The sequence below is a fragment of the Physella acuta genome, unplaced genomic scaffold, assembly GCF_028476545.2.
Source record: "Physella acuta isolate Inbredline_101_S28 unplaced genomic scaffold, ASM2847654v3 ptg000874l, whole genome shotgun sequence".
In the NCBI taxonomy this organism is placed as follows: domain Eukaryota; kingdom Metazoa; phylum Mollusca; class Gastropoda; family Physidae; genus Physella; species Physella acuta.
The window spans coordinates 38,308-54,106 of NW_026732391.1; the positions used below are offsets into that span (position 1 = coordinate 38,308).

At 38.5% G+C, this 15,799-nt stretch overlaps 1 protein-coding gene across 2 annotated transcripts in view; it reads left to right on the top strand.

Annotated features, from left to right (window-relative positions):
• Positions 1–15,799, top strand: part of LOC131952464 (zinc finger protein 423) — a 44,877-nt gene that overhangs the window by 26,797 nt on the left and 2,281 nt on the right. For both annotated transcript variants that reach the window (XM_059315138.1, XM_059315139.1), the window contains 14 exons: positions 3,183–3,309; positions 4,317–4,490; positions 4,632–4,839; positions 6,795–7,029; positions 8,899–9,069; positions 9,570–9,895; positions 10,024–10,215; positions 10,426–10,673; positions 10,892–11,059; positions 11,152–11,289; positions 12,314–12,748; positions 12,936–13,322; positions 13,514–13,771; positions 14,870–15,615. In XM_059315138.1, coding sequence (XP_059171121.1) covers positions 3,183–3,309; positions 4,317–4,490; positions 4,632–4,839; positions 6,795–7,029; positions 8,899–9,069; positions 9,570–9,895; positions 10,024–10,215; positions 10,426–10,673; positions 10,892–11,059; positions 11,152–11,289; positions 12,314–12,748; positions 12,936–13,322; positions 13,514–13,771; positions 14,870–15,615 — 3,813 coding nt within the window. The remainder of the gene's footprint in view (positions 1–3,182; positions 3,310–4,316; positions 4,491–4,631; positions 4,840–6,794; positions 7,030–8,898; positions 9,070–9,569; positions 9,896–10,023; positions 10,216–10,425; positions 10,674–10,891; positions 11,060–11,151; positions 11,290–12,313; positions 12,749–12,935; positions 13,323–13,513; positions 13,772–14,869; positions 15,616–15,799) is intronic.

Consider the following 15,799-nt stretch of genomic DNA (forward strand, 5'->3'; position numbering starts at 1 on the left):
AAAACGCTTTTCTAAGATCAAATCTTGCATATTCCACTACTCACTCTACTCATTATATATATAGAAATATATATATATATATATATATATATATATATATATATATATATATATGCGCAAAAATACAGTTATGTGTGTGTATGCATGTTTAGAATTCAATCATTATGTATTTTCTCTTGTTTCTGCTATATAAACATTAAGCATACACATCTGACCTTGACCCTCCATGTCTGGCAAAACATATCTTGAGACCATTATTCACAACCACCCAGTCTGCTGGAGGATGTGGTGATGTTTGCCACCCTAAAGTAATCCCATAAGGCATCATTAGATCCAGCGCTGCAGAAATGTAGTCCTATAAAACTGTGGCACATTTCCAAAGTTTGGACACTAGAAGACAGGGGAATAGGGCTGTTTACATAGATGGTACTGCCCAGATAGAACACTGCCAGTCTGGATTTACTGGACTGTTCAGTGTTTCTGCCATTTTTCTCCAGGGGAGCACTTGAAATTTTCAGGGATGGGGGCCTGGAAAAAACTCTGTCCAGATACACCAGAATGTCCAGATGTAGTAGACTACCTACACTGAGGTGTGCTGATACACTGGACTGTCCAGATATACTGGACTGTCCAGATATAATAGGCATAAGAAAAATGATGTATGATGTACAAATATTGAAGTGTTGTAGGACATACAGACATTGAAAGGATATAAGCTAGACAGACATTGAAAGGATATAAGCTAGACAGACATTGAAAGGATGTAAGCTAGACAGACATTGAAAGGATATAAGCTAGACAGACATTGAAAGGATATAAGCTAGACAGACATTGAAATGATATAAGCTAGACAGACATTGAAAGGATATAAGCTAGACAGACATTGAAAGGATATAAGCTAGACAGACATTGAAAGGATATAAGCTAGACAGACATTGAAAGGATATAAGCTAGACAGACATTGAAAGGATATAAGCTAGACAGACATTGAAAGGATATAAGCTAGACAGACATTGAAAGGATATAAGCTAGACAGACATTGAAAGGATATAAGCTAGACAGACATTGAAAGGATATAAGCTAGACAGACATTGAAAGGATATAAGCTAGACAGACATTGAAAGGATATAAGCTAGACAGACATTGAAAGGATATAAGCTAGACAGACATTGAAATGATATAAGCTAGACAGACATTGAAATGATATAAGCTAGACAGACATTGAAATGATATAAGCTAGACAGACATTGAAATGATATAAGCTAGACAGACATTGAAAGGATATAAGCTAGACAGACATTGAAATGATATAAGCTAGACAGACATTGAAATGATATAAGCTAGACAGACATTGAAATGATATAAGCTAGACAGACATTGAAAGGATATAAGCTAGACAGACATTGAAATGATATAAGCTAGACAGACATTGAAATGATATAAGCTAGACAGACATTGAAAGGATATAAGCTAGACAGACATTGAAAGGATATAAGCTAGACAGACATTGAAAGGATATAAGCTAGACATTGAAAGGATATAAGCTAGACAGACATTGAAAGGATATAAGCTAGACAGACATTGAAATGATATAAGCTAGACAGACATTGAAATGATATAAGCTAGACAGACATTGAAATGATATAAGCTAGACAGACATTGAAATGATATAAGCTAGACAGACATTGAAATGATATAAGCTAGACAGACATTGAAAGGATATAAGCTAGACAGACATTGAAAGGATATAAGCTAGACAGACATTGAAATGATATAAGCTAGACAGACATTGAAATGATATAAGCTAGACAGACATTGAAATGATATAAGCTAGACAGACATTGAAATGATATAAGCTAGACAAACATTGAAATGATATAAGCTAGACAGACATTGAAATGATATAAGCTAGACAGACATTGAAATGATATAAGCTAGACAGACATTGAAATGATATAAGCTAGACAGACATTGAAAGGATATAAGCTAGACAGACATTGAAAGGATGTAAGCTAGACAGACATTGAAAGGATGTCCAACACACAGACAGTGAAATGAATGCAGATGTACCATGGACTAAGTGCATCTATTTACCATGGTGAGGCTGACATGAATTTTTCATTTTTTCCCCTTGCTACAGTCATAGTTTTCATTTCCAGCTTTCCATTCCAAATTGTGTACCAAGTCATTATGCCTTCATGAGTGATTTCCCTTGTGTAAAGATGCTGCATTAAGATATGTCTCTCTGGGGGGGGACAGTGAAACCAAGAGAGGTGACCTGAATAAATTACTTACGGGTTTTGTAGGTCTGCCCATACACATTTGCATATTCTCCGGCAGACGGCTCATCAATTCTTCACTACACATAAGCATTCCCCAGACCTTGTTTTAGTCTTTTGAGCAAGTTTTTGTTATGTGACCAACATTACATGAGCAACATTACATGAGCAACATTACTGACCATCATTACATAACCCCAACATTACATGACCCTAAAATTACATGACCCCACCATACATGACCAAAATAAAAAAAAATAAAAAGGACTTCGTTTATGTTGATTTCCAAACTTTAAAAATGCATCAAAATACTTAGTTAAAGTTAGTGAATGAACACATCTCAGCTACAGGGTGAAAACTTTCTGGTTTTCAATCATCTTCTTTGTGAAAATTTAAAAAAAAAACATGGCTGACAGTTTTTAATTTTTTTTCCAAAAATATCTAAATTGATTAAAAAATGTCAATCTTTAATAAATTAATTTATAAATGTTTAATCTTTAATAAAATATCTAAATTAATTTAAAAATGTTCAGTATTTAATAAAATATCTAAATTAACTTAAAAATGTTCAGTATTTAATAAAATATCTAAATTAATTTTAAAAATGTTCAATCTTTAATAAAATATCTAAATTAATTTAAAAATGTTCAGTATTTAATAAAATATCTAAATTAATTTTAAAATGTTCAATCTTTAATAAAATATCTAAATTAATTTTAAAATGTTCAACCCTTAAAACATGTATGACTCTTGACCATCCACTTAAGTAACTTGAAATAGTTGGGTGTTGCATTAAAAAGTTTTATTTTCTGTACATGAGGGACGGTTGGAGAGTTGTAAAAAGTTTTATTTTCTGTACAGGATTGACCATTGGAGTTTTAAAAAGTTTTATTTTCTAAACAGGAGTGACCACCTGAGAAACCACATCAAAAGCCACGACCTGATGGAGAATGATGAAGGCTACAAGTGTCCAGTTTGTCAACAAAATTACATGTCTGCCTCAGCGCTCACCAACCACCTGAAGACACATGTAAGTGATTACATTTTTTTAAGAGTAGTGTCATTGAGATTTACATAAGTTTGTTTAAATATTTTTGCTTATGATAAATCACTTGTTATTTTGTTTTTTAATTGTAAACTTTATTTCAGAATTTTATTGTACAAAAATAATTAAAATAATTGTAATCTAAAATATACAGTTTTAGCTAAACACAATTAGAAAAATCAGGCTAAAAACATTAATACTGTGTTTGAACAAAAATATAAATATTGTGTTTAAACACAGAAAGATAAGTATTGTGTTTAAACACAGAAAATAAATATTGTGTTTGAACACAGAAAGATGACTATTGTGTTTAAACACATATAGATAACCATTGTGTTTAAACACAGAAAATAAATATTGTGTTTAAACACATATAGATAACTATTGTGTTTAAACACAGAAAGATAAGTATTGTGTTTAAACACAGAAAGATAAGTATTGTGTTTAAACACAGAAAGATAAGTATTGTGTTTATACACAGAAAGATAAGTATTGTGTTTAAACACAGAAAGATAAGTATTGTGTTTAAACACAGAAAGATAAGTATTGTGTTTAAACACAGAAATATAAGTATTGTGTTTAAACACAGAAATATAAGTATTGTTTAAACACAGAAATATAAGTATTGTGTTTAAACACATATAGACAACTATTGTGTTTAAACACATAAAGATAAGTATTGTGTTTATACACAGAAAGATAACTATTGTGTTTAAACACAGAAAGATAAGTATTGTGTTTATACACAGAAAGATAAGTATTGTGTTTATACACAGAAAGATAACTATTGTGTTTAAACACAGAAAGATAAGTATTGTGTTTAAACACAGAAAGATAAGTATTGTGTTTAAACACAGAAAGATAAGTATTGTGTTTAAACACAGAAAGATAAGTATTGTGTTTAAACACAGAAAGATAAGTATTGTGTTTAAACACAGAAAGATAAGTATTGTGTTTAAACACAGAAAGATAAGTATTGTGTTTAAACACAGAAACACAAGTACCCAAGCCCAGAGGTGAGTGAGCCGCATGTGTGCAGTGAGTGCAGCCAGACCTTCAGCAAGAACGAGGACCTTCAGGACCACCTGCTCACACACACCACACCGGTCAGCATCAAGATGGAAAAATTTATTTGTGATATTTGTCAGGAGATTTTTTTCACACAGGTGAGTTGGCAATACCATTTTATCTAGATTATAACTGGACACTTTACTACTGATGTAGGTTGAAGACAGCAATACAGTTTTATCTAGATTATAAGAAATTAGGCAGACTTAACTGGATACTTTACAACTGATGTGTTTCAGGGTCATCTGAATGGCCACCATGAGCAATGCCACAGTCTAGAGCTGGACATGAAGTGTCCAGTCTGTTTTCTCAGCTTCTCCGACATGAACCAGGTGTGTCAGCACCTCATGACCCACAGCTCTACGGGGGGTCAAGCCGAGGGGGAGGACACCAGCGACTCTGGCATCATGAGAGGTCTCCTGATGGACAAAAGCCCAAACAACAATGGTAGGCCTGTCATCCTTCATACAGCAATAGTAGGTCTGTCATCCTTCATACAGCAATAGTAGGTCTGTCATCCTTCATACAGCAATAGTAGGTCTGTCATCCTTCATACAGCAATAGTAGGTCTGTCATCATTCATACAGCAATAGTAGGTCTGTCATCCTTCATACAGCAATAGTAGGTCTGTCATCCTTCATACAGCAATAGTAGGTCTGTCATCCTTCATACAGCAATAGTAGGTCTGTCATCCTTCATACAGCAATAGTAGGTCTGTCATCCTTCATACAGCAATAGTAGATCTGTCATCCTTCATACAGCAATAGTAGATCTGTCATCCTTCATACAGCAATAGTAGGTCTGTCATCCTTCATACAGCAATAGTAGGTCTGTCATCCTTCATACAGCAATAGTAGGTCTGTCATCATTCATACAGCAATAGTAGGTCTGTCATCATTCATACAGCAATAGTAGGTCTGTCATCCTTCATACAGCAATAGTAGGTCTGTCATCCTTCATACAGCAATAGTAGGTCTGTCATCCTTCATACAGCAATAGTAGATCTGTCATCCTTCATACAGCAATAGTAGGTCTGTCATCCTTCATACAGCAATAGTAGGTCTGTCATCCTTCATACAGCAATAGTAGGTCTGTCATCATTCATACAGCAATAGTAGGTCTGTCATCATTCATACAGCAATAGTAGGTCTGTCATCCTTCATACAGCAATAGTAGGTCTGTCATCCTTCATACAGCAATAGTAGGTCTGTCATCCTTCATACAGCAATAGTAGGTCTGTCATCCTTCATACAGCAATAGTAGGTCTGTCATCATTCATACAGCAATAGTAGGTCTGTCATCCTTCATACAGCAATAGTAGGTCTGTCATCCTTCATACAGCAATAGTAGGTCTGTCATCCTTCATACAGCAATAGTAGGTCTGTCATCCTTCATACAGCAATAGTAGGTCTGTCATCCTTCATACAGCAATAGTAGATCTGTCATCCTTCATACAGCAATAGTAGATCTGTCATCCTTCATACAGCAATAGTAGGTCTGTCATCCTTCATACAGCAATAGTAGGTCTGTCATCCTTCATACAGCAATAGTAGGTCTGTCATCATTCATACAGCAATAGTAGGTCTGTCATCATTCATACAGCAATAGTAGGTCTGTCATCCTTCATACAGCAATAGTAGGTCTGTCATCCTTCATACAGCAATAGTAGGTCTGTCATCCTTCATACAGCAATAGTAGGTCTGTCATCCTTCATACAGCAATAGTAGGTCTGTCATCATTCATACAGCAATAGTAGGTCTGTCATCCTTCATACAGCAATAGTAGGTCTGTCATCCTTCATACAGCAATAGTAGGTCTGTCATCCTTCATACAGCAATAGTAGGTCTGTCATCCTTCATACAGCAATAGTAGGTCTGTCATCCTTCATACAGCAATAGTAGATCTGTCATCCTTCATACAGCAATAGTAGATCTGTCATCCTTCATACAGCAATAGTAGGTCTGTCATCCTTCATACAGCAATAGTAGGTCTGTCATCCTTCATACAGCAATAGTAGGTCTGTCATCCTTCATACAGCAATAGTAGATCTGTCAACCTTCATACAGCAATAGTAGATCTGTCAACCTTCATACAGCAATAGTAGATCTGTCATCCTTCATACAGCAATAGTAGGTCTGTCAACCTTCATACAGCAATAGTAGGTCTGTCAACCTTCATACAGCAATAGTAGGTCTGTCATCCTTCATACAGCAATAGTAGATCTGTCATCCTTCATACAGATTCTAATCTTAGAGTTCACTCCTATAGATCCAGATTCTAATCTTTCATTCTTGAAAAGCAAAAACAAAATTCCTTCAGATCCATTAATTATGCCTTTTTGTGTACAACAGCATATCTAAATGTTCCCCAAGTTGTAAAACCTAATGCCGTGATTGTTGCAGACAGCTCCGCAGTGACTGAGCCCAACCGTCCCATGACCCTCCCCACTGTCAGCTCCACTACATCCCCAGGTGTCAGCACTGGTGTTGTGGACGTGCTGGTGTGCCCCTACTGTCTGACCGATGGATTTGAGACACTGGAGAGCCTTGAGCTGCACATGACTAGTGTCCACAGTGTCAAACCTACAGAGGTGTACACATGCAACTACTGTAACGCACCATATCCAAACCTCTACAGGTAGTCTTAACATCATCTTTCTGTCATCCTACACGTGCAACTATTGTAACGCACCATATCCAAACCTCTACAGGTAGTCTTAACATCATCTTTCTGTCATCCTACACGTGCAACTATTGTAACGCACCATATCCAAACCTCTACAGGTAGTCTTAACATCATCTTTCTGTCATCCTACACGTGCATCTATTGTAACGCACCATATCCAAACCTCTACAGGTAGTCTTAACATCATCTTTCTGTCATCCTACACGTGCATCTATTGTAACGCACCATATCCAAACCTCTACAGGTAGTCTTAACCCTTTGAGCCCTGGCCTCCCTGACCTAATTTCTCCAATTTCCTGAGCTCCCAGGCCCAAACCGATTTTCACTTATCTGCTTCTAACTTTGCCTATAACTTTTGAACCGTTTGAGATAATTAAGCCAAATTTGGTATCCAGACTCAGGATCAAACAACAATGCAGCAAGATTCTGAAATTCTTAATTTTTTTTTACAATGTTTGAATAGAACTATGTATATAAAACGAACACATCATTATTGTTTTGATAGAACATAGAAGAAACCAATTTACAATTAGTAATTGTTTTGTTATTATTGATACAAGTTCAACGCAGTTATCACTGCCGGACCCGATGCAAAGAAAAAATTCGCATGTTTTGCACCAGTAAACATTTTTTTTTGTTTCGGCAAGTCTTTGTCCTTGACACCACGCGCATCAGAACGTACTTGAACAGTTTCATTATCACTGTCAATTTCAATGTCACTGTGTTCAGTCTCAAATTCAACGTCACTATCATCACAATATAGACAAGGGATATTATCTTCTTCATCAGAATCAATAAGTGGTTGTATTGCCTGAGATGCAGTCATTCTACTTCTTTTGTTGATATTTCGGTCTTTTGCTTCATCTTTTGCACCAACTTTATGTGATGAAGTCGACGGCTGTGGCTCAGCTTTTCGTTTCGGCGGCATTGCTACGAAATGTAAACACTTTTACTTTCACTTTTCCAAAAAATCAATTTTAAAATCATAATCCTGCACTCAAAAGACATATGCGCAGTTTTAGGCAGTCTTCCGCTAATTATATTTAATTAGACGATATACCGGCCGCTAGGAATATGACGCTAGATCGGACATATATGCCTAATGTTGAAGCCGGTTTACCGGCCTGGCGGGCTCAAAGGGTTAACATCATCTTTCTGTATTCCTACTCGTGCATTGTAAAGCACCATATCCAAACCTCTACAGGTAGTCTTAACTTCATCTTCATTCTTTCTGTCTTAACAACATCTTCATTCTTTCTGTCTTAACATCTTCATTCTTTGTCTTAACATCATCTTCATTCTTTGTCTTAACATCATCTTCATTCTTTGTCTTAACATCTTCATTCTTTGTCTTAACATCATCTTCATTCTTTGTCTTAACATCATCTTCATTCTTTGTCTTAACATCATCTTCATTCTTTGTCTTAACATCATCTTCATTCTTTGTCTTAACATCATCTTCATTCTTTGTCTTAACATCATCTTCATTCTTTGTCTTAACATCATCTTCATTCTTTGTCTTAACATCACATTCATTCTTTGTCTTAACGCAAAAAATATACTTCTAATTTTAGCAAACGTTAAAGCATGGTAAAATAGGAGCTTTATTTCAAGAAAGTAAAATTGCCATTTATGTTTTCCCTATTAAAAAATAATGTGATTGAATTTGAGCATATTTCATGCTGATATCGTTAGTAAACACAATCACTTGACTATCACATGGTTTAATCCATGCATGCCTCATATTTGTATCTGTAGTAAACACAATCACTTGACCATCACATGGTTTAATCCATGCATGCTTCATATTTGTATCTGCAGTTTACATGATCACATGACCGTGGTCCATCGCAGCCAGCACGGCCTAGATATCACCTACCCTTGCAGTATGTGTGTGCAGAGGTTCCACAGCCTGGACGCGCTGGCCAAACACAAGGGCATTGTACACGCACAGCAACGCTCCACTGGCATTGATGCAGCTTTTTGTAACAGGTGAACACCTCGGTTAGGGGTTGAACTCGTGACCTGGCTAGGGGTCAATGGGGGGGGGGGGTTGAACTGGTGACACAGTGACCTGGCTAGGGGTCAATGGGGGGGTTGAACTGGTGACACGGTGACCTAGCTAGGGGTCAGTGGTGGGGTGGGGGGTTGAACTGGTGACACAGTGACCTGGCTAGGGGTCAGTGGTGGGGTGGGGGTTGAACTGGTGACACAGTGACCTGGCTAGGGGTCAGGGGAGATGAATTTCAGACACTTTGATGGGCACTGGGTGCAGCAGTGTCAACAAATCAAAATTTCCCAATTAGAAATTGAATTCAAATTTTGAATTAATTTTAAAAATAAATGTTGTGCTTTTAATATACCAGTACACTGTATTAACAATTTGAACATGTTAGTGCACTGTTAACAATTTAAACATGTTAGTGCACTATTACAATTTGAACATACTAGTGCACTGTTCACACTTTGAAGATGTTAGTGCTACATTACAGATGCAACATGACCCTGGCAAGTCCAAGTTCCCTTGAAGACCACATGGCCAATGTACATAATATAATCATGGATAAAGGCCACAAGCTAGTCAGGTCAAAAAATAAAAAATCTGGATTGAAAGCAAACAAGGAAAAGGACCAAAAATCTTCTGGACTTATCAACACATCTAAAGCTGGACAAAACAGTCAGATGACAACAGATACCATTTTATCTTCTTCATTGCTGATGTCATCCATGTTAAATCAAGAAGGGCAGATCACTCCTAAATCTAGCAAAACTCAGCTTGTGAGGAAACCAGTCCAAGAAAGTTTATATACAAATCAGAGTATGAAACCTTCACATTTCTTATACTATTCATAAGCATTCAAACTCTTTAATTCTAAAATGTTTTAGGAAACTTGTTACTTTCCAAAAAAGTTTATTATAAAAAATTGTCTTGGTTAAAACTTTCAGGGCTGTTGTCTGCAAGTCTAACATGCGACCAGTGTAACGCAACCTTCCATGATGCCCAGAACTTTATTGCTCACATGAAACTGCACTCGGAGAGTCTCCTCAACATGGCCTTAGGCCGCGCTTCAAACAGTGAAAAAAAATACAGGGACACAGGAGATAGTGAAATCAGGGGAAATAACCTCTCAAATCAAAGTAATTCTTATCCTTAATTAATTATAATTACACTAATGAAGCAGCAATAAATTGTTTGCTTAAAGAATCTCAAATTTTGTATCCATTGTTGACCTTTTTAAAACCAGTTTGACTGTAACCTTGACCGTAGCTATTTTAAACCAGTTTGACTGTAACCTTTACTTTAGCTATGTTAAACCAGTTACTGTACCCATGTTTTGATTTGCCCAGACCTGCCGGGCCCAGCGAAACAACACGACTGTTTCAAGTGTGGTGCCAGCTTCAGCAGTGAGGAGCACCTGGAGGCCCACGCCTCCCTGCACTACCTGTGTGTCAGCACGGAGTACGGCTGCAGCAGCTGCGCCAAAAACTTCTCCAAGCCTGACGAGCTACAGAAGCACCTCATGGACATCCACGCCCACCACCTGTACCGCTGCTCTCTGTGCAAGGACATTTTTGATTCCAAGGTCAACATACAGGTAAATTCATGGTTGCCAGGTGCTCACAATTCTTGGCTGCCAGGTGCTCACAATTTTTAGAATAATTTGATTCTAATAAAATGTTGATTTATAGAATTTAATGATATCTGTAATGTCTTGTAACTAGTCAAAATGAAATTTAGATGGATAGAATTTACAAATATTTGTAATGTTTGTTGACCATACAATATGAAGTATTTCTAACCTCTTGCGAGCAGGTTCACTTTGCCATCAAACACAGCAACGAGTGCAAGCAATACAAATGTGTGTCATGTGACATCATGTTCAGGTCAGAGATGGAGTGGCAAGTTCATGTCAGGGTCAACCATCTCCACATGTCAAGGCCGTACCGCTGTTTGTTTTGCCAGGAGTCGTTCACAAGCGAGGTTCTATTTTGTTGTTGCCTATCAGTAAAGTAAACTAGAGCTAGATACCCAAGTTTACAGACTCAGTACAGCACATTTTTTTGTTGAACCAGGTTGAACTTCAGTGCCACCTGACCACACACAGCAAACAGTTCAACTGCCCCATGTGTGACCAGGCATTCCATATTGAATATTTGCTGGACCAGCACATGCAGACTAGACATGGGGACACCAAGCCTGAACTAGGGGAGGTAAGTCTTGAATATTGGCTGGGACACCAAGCCTGAACTAGGGGAGGTAAGTCTTGAATATTTGCTGGGACACCAAGCCTGAACTAGGGGAGGTAAGTCTTGAATATTTGCTGGGACACCAAGCCTGAACTAAGGGAGGTAAGTCTTGAATATTTGCTGGGACACCAAGCCTGAACTAGGGGAGGTAAGTCTTGAATATTTGCTGGGACACCAAGCCTGAACTAGGGGAGGTAAGTCTTGAATATTTGCTGGGACACCAAGCCTGAACTAGGGGAAGTAAGTCGTTTATGCAGACTTGATGTAGGAGAAATAAGACAAGTTTGAACTAGGGGAGGTAAGTCATTAGACCTATTGTAATGGCAGTAAGTAATTAGACCTGCTGAATGGTCAGTAATACAAGCCTGATCTAGAGGAGGTAAGACATGATGCTACCAATCTAGTGGTGGTGGTTGAATTTGTGTGGTGTTACCTGTATAGTTGAAATGGATAGTCTAGACCATTGGTTCGCAACCTTTTTTAGGTACAGAACCTCTCTAAAAAACTACCATTGGTTACACTTGTATTTGCCCTAACATTTCTATGTTGTTTATTTAATGTTTGTGTCAGGGGTCGGCGTGGTCGAGTCGGTAAAGCTCATGGTTGCTAAACCGAAAAATCTCGAGTTCGAACCCTCGGGCAGATGAGGCTCGTTAGCTGGGGACAGCCACTCTTCTAGGAGAGACAACTCCAAAATTAAACAACTGCTGCCTTGTAGTTTGTTCTTGGTTGGACAAAGGCTATGGAAGCAAATCCAAAAAGAAAAGCAGGCTGAAATCGGAGTCAATGGCCTCAATGGCGCATAACCAGTTGACACGTAAGGCTTAATTGTGTTGGATGCGTGGTCGAGTCGGCAAAAAGCTCATGGTTGATAAATTCGAACAAAGTCTCGAGTTCAAACCCACTGGCAGATAAATCTCGATCCCATTCAACACTAATAATTAAGAACAAAGAAGAAGAAGAAGAATGTTTGTGTTTTTTTCCCTAGAAAAGCTCCACAAATTCACTCAAGTCTCCACTTCAGTCAAGTTCCTCGTCCCCATTCAAAAGTCTAACCATCAAGCAAGAAAAAGAAGAGACAACCAACCCGTTTGCCAACCCCATCCTGTCATCGCTGTCATCCTCTACTGCATCCTCCTCCTCCTCTTGCTCGCCTCGCATCATCCTCAAGTCACCAGTTGCCCCCTCCCCCATGAAGCAGCCCCGCCTGACCAGTCCACTGACCCCCTCCATCTCCCCCGCCCCTGTGGTCTCATCACTGGGGACGCCATCATCCACCATCTGGAAGAACACGGAGCCCCTGCACATGTGTAACATCTGCGACATCAAGTTCTGTGACCTGGCTCTGCTCAACCTGCACAAGGCACAGGACCACGGGCTGAAGGCAGCGCTCAAATCTGGCCTGCCTGACCTCTCACTCAAGGTAGGACATTGTGTCAGACCTGCCCTTAAGGATATTCTATCAGATCTTACACTTAATCCATGATATAGACAACAACCAATTACTTTGTTCCAAAGTTTTTGTATTGAATCTTTAAAAAAAAAGTTGTTTTTATCTTATTTTGAGATTTCATTTTTCTGTAGCTAATCAAAAGTTTGTATTGTTTCAGACAGAGCATGACAAATTGCTCCTGAACAACCAGACTCTGTTGTCTGCGCTAACGAGCCCCGCCTCCCCTGTGACCCTGGCCCAGTCCCCCCTGCACCAGCCCCAGCTCTCCTGCATGTTCTGCAGTCAGACCTTCAAGACCAGCATCGAGTACAACAAGCACATGAAGATCCACGTCAACTCAGGCAACCTGACCTGTAGCATCTGTGATGAAACTTTCACATCTGCCAGCGTTTTGGCTGAGCACAAGTTGACACACTGCAAGATCCAGCAGGGCAACACGTGTGTAGTGTGTAGAGTCACGCTGAATAATCAAGAACAGTTCTACTTACACGCACAGGAACACGGATTTGAAGGGTCCTTGCTGCAGTGTGTTGTTTGTCGACAGGTGAATTGATGTTTTATTTCACTTCATCGCACACAGGAATCTTTTTTATTGTCAAATTATTCTGTGCAGTATCAAGTTATCTAGTGGAAGGTTACATAATTCTATTCAAGATAATGTTTTGAATTTTTAGAAGTATTTAAAATATTGTTTCTTTAGTTTTGTCTCACTTTTTCCTGTTTTTTGACTGCTAGACACTGTCATCACTTGTGGAGCTGCAGATGCATGGCAGACATCACTTCCAAACCAGGCCAGCATTTTTCACCTGCTGTGTGTGTCTGAAAAGTTTTGAGTCCAAGGAAAACTTGGTCTCCAAGCTCAACTCCAGTGGACGGACGTATTACGTGTGCAAGCCTTGTTACCATGGTGAAGCCCCACTACACACCTGCTCGCAGTGTAGCGAGAAGTTTGCCACAGCCCAGCTTCTGGAGACCCACATGCAGACCCACAAGGTCAGGCAAGCTTACATACAAGTTTACATACAAGCTTACATACCTCATTATAAAGTACTTGCAAACTTGTACACAAGCTTACATAAATCATAGAAAAATATTTTGTCCATGTCACACTTACTTTTGTCTGAAGTTTTTTGTATGAAAACCCACATAAAATTTATTCTGATTCTCTAAAGCTTTGTCTAAAGTTTGTTGTGTGAAAGCCCACATATAAAATTTATTCTGATTCTCAAAAGCTTTGTCTAAAGTTTGTTGTGTGAAAGCCCACATAAAATTTATTCTGATTCTCTAAAGCTTGGTCTAAAGTCTAAAGTTTGTTGTGTGAAAGCCCACACATAAAATTTATTCTGATTCTCAAAAGCTTGGTCTAAAGTCTAAAGTTTGTTGTGTGAAAGCCCACATAAAATTTATTCTGATTCTCAAAAGCTTTGTCTAAAGTTTGTTGTGTGAAAGCCCACATAAAATTTATTCTGACTCTCAAAAGCTTTGTCTAAAGTCGAAAGTTTGTTGTGTGAAAGCCCACATATAGAACTTATTCTGATTCTCTAAAGCTTTGTCTAAAGCCTAAAGTTTGTTGTATAAAAGCCCACATATAGAACTTATTCTGATTCTCTAAAGCTTTGTCTAAAGTTTGTTGTATGAAAGCCCACATATAAAATTTATTCTGATTCTCAAAAGCTTTGTCTAAAGTCTAAAGTTTGTTGTGTGAAAGCCCACATAAAATTTATTCTGGTCCTCAAAAGCTTTGTCTAAAGTTTGTTGTGTGAAAGCCCACATATAAAATTTATTCTGATTCTCAAAAGCTTTGTCTAAAGTCTAAAGTTTGTTGTATAAAAGCCCACATAAAATTTATTCTGGTCCTCAAAAGCTTTGTCTAAAGTCTAAAGTTTGTTGTATAAAAGCCCACATATAGAACTTATTCTGATTCTCTAAAGTTTTGTCTTAAGTCTAAAGTTTGTTGTGTGAAAGTCCACACATAAAATTTATTCTGATTCTCTAAAGCTTTGTCTAAAGTTTGTTGTATGAAAGCCCACATAAAATTTATTCTGATTCTCTAAAGCTTTGTCTAAAGTTTGTTGTGTACATCTCCAACAGGCAACGTTCCAGTGCATCAAGTGCCAGCAGTCATTCTCCTCAGAGTACGAGATCCAGCTACACGTCACCTCGCACATGTTGAATGAAGGAACCCAGCACGAGTGCAGGCTGTGTGGGGTTGTGTGTGACTCACCCGCACGGCTGCAGACACATCTCATACAGCACAGTTTTGCTGGGAAAGAGATTGTCTGCTTCGTGTGCAATAAAGTTTTTGAATCGCCCCAAGAAATTCAGGTCCACGCCTTGGAGCACGGCGCATCTTTTAGAAAATATGGCTGCCCTCAGTGCTCACAGAAGTTTTTCTTCACAGCTGAACTAGACAACCACAAGCTGATCTACAGCCACGGGATGGTGTCCCCCTCCATCAACACACCATCACTGTCACCCTCATCCTCCGCGTTGTTCTCTTCATCTGCTGCTCTATCTATGGCAACTCTTGCATCATTTTTGTCCACATCACCACTGATGAAACCACAGGACGTGACCTCCTCACCTTTAGCGCTAGCCAACAAAAAACTTTATGAAAACTTTTCACTGCCATCCTTGACCTCTGGGTATGAATTGCCCAGTTGCTCTGGGTCAGCAGTCAAAGGTCAGGAGACTCTGACAGTTCCCAGTGTACCCTCATCGTCCACCACGGCCAATGGCCTTCAGTGTCCAGAGTGCTTGAAATATTTCTCCACTGGCACTGCTCTGGCCAACCACAGGAAAACACACTGGAAGAAAGATGCCACCAGCTCAATCAGGTTGGTTTCCTTCAAGCTAGCAGACTATTGCTTTTTAGTAAATTTGGTGCACTTTAAAGTTTCTAGATGCAAGTTACCATTGGTCCAGTTGAAAGTCTCAATTGGTCTAAATGAAAAGTTAAGTTTATCATTTAAAAGATGAGCTGAATATTTATCCAACATAACCTTGACCTTGCATCTAACC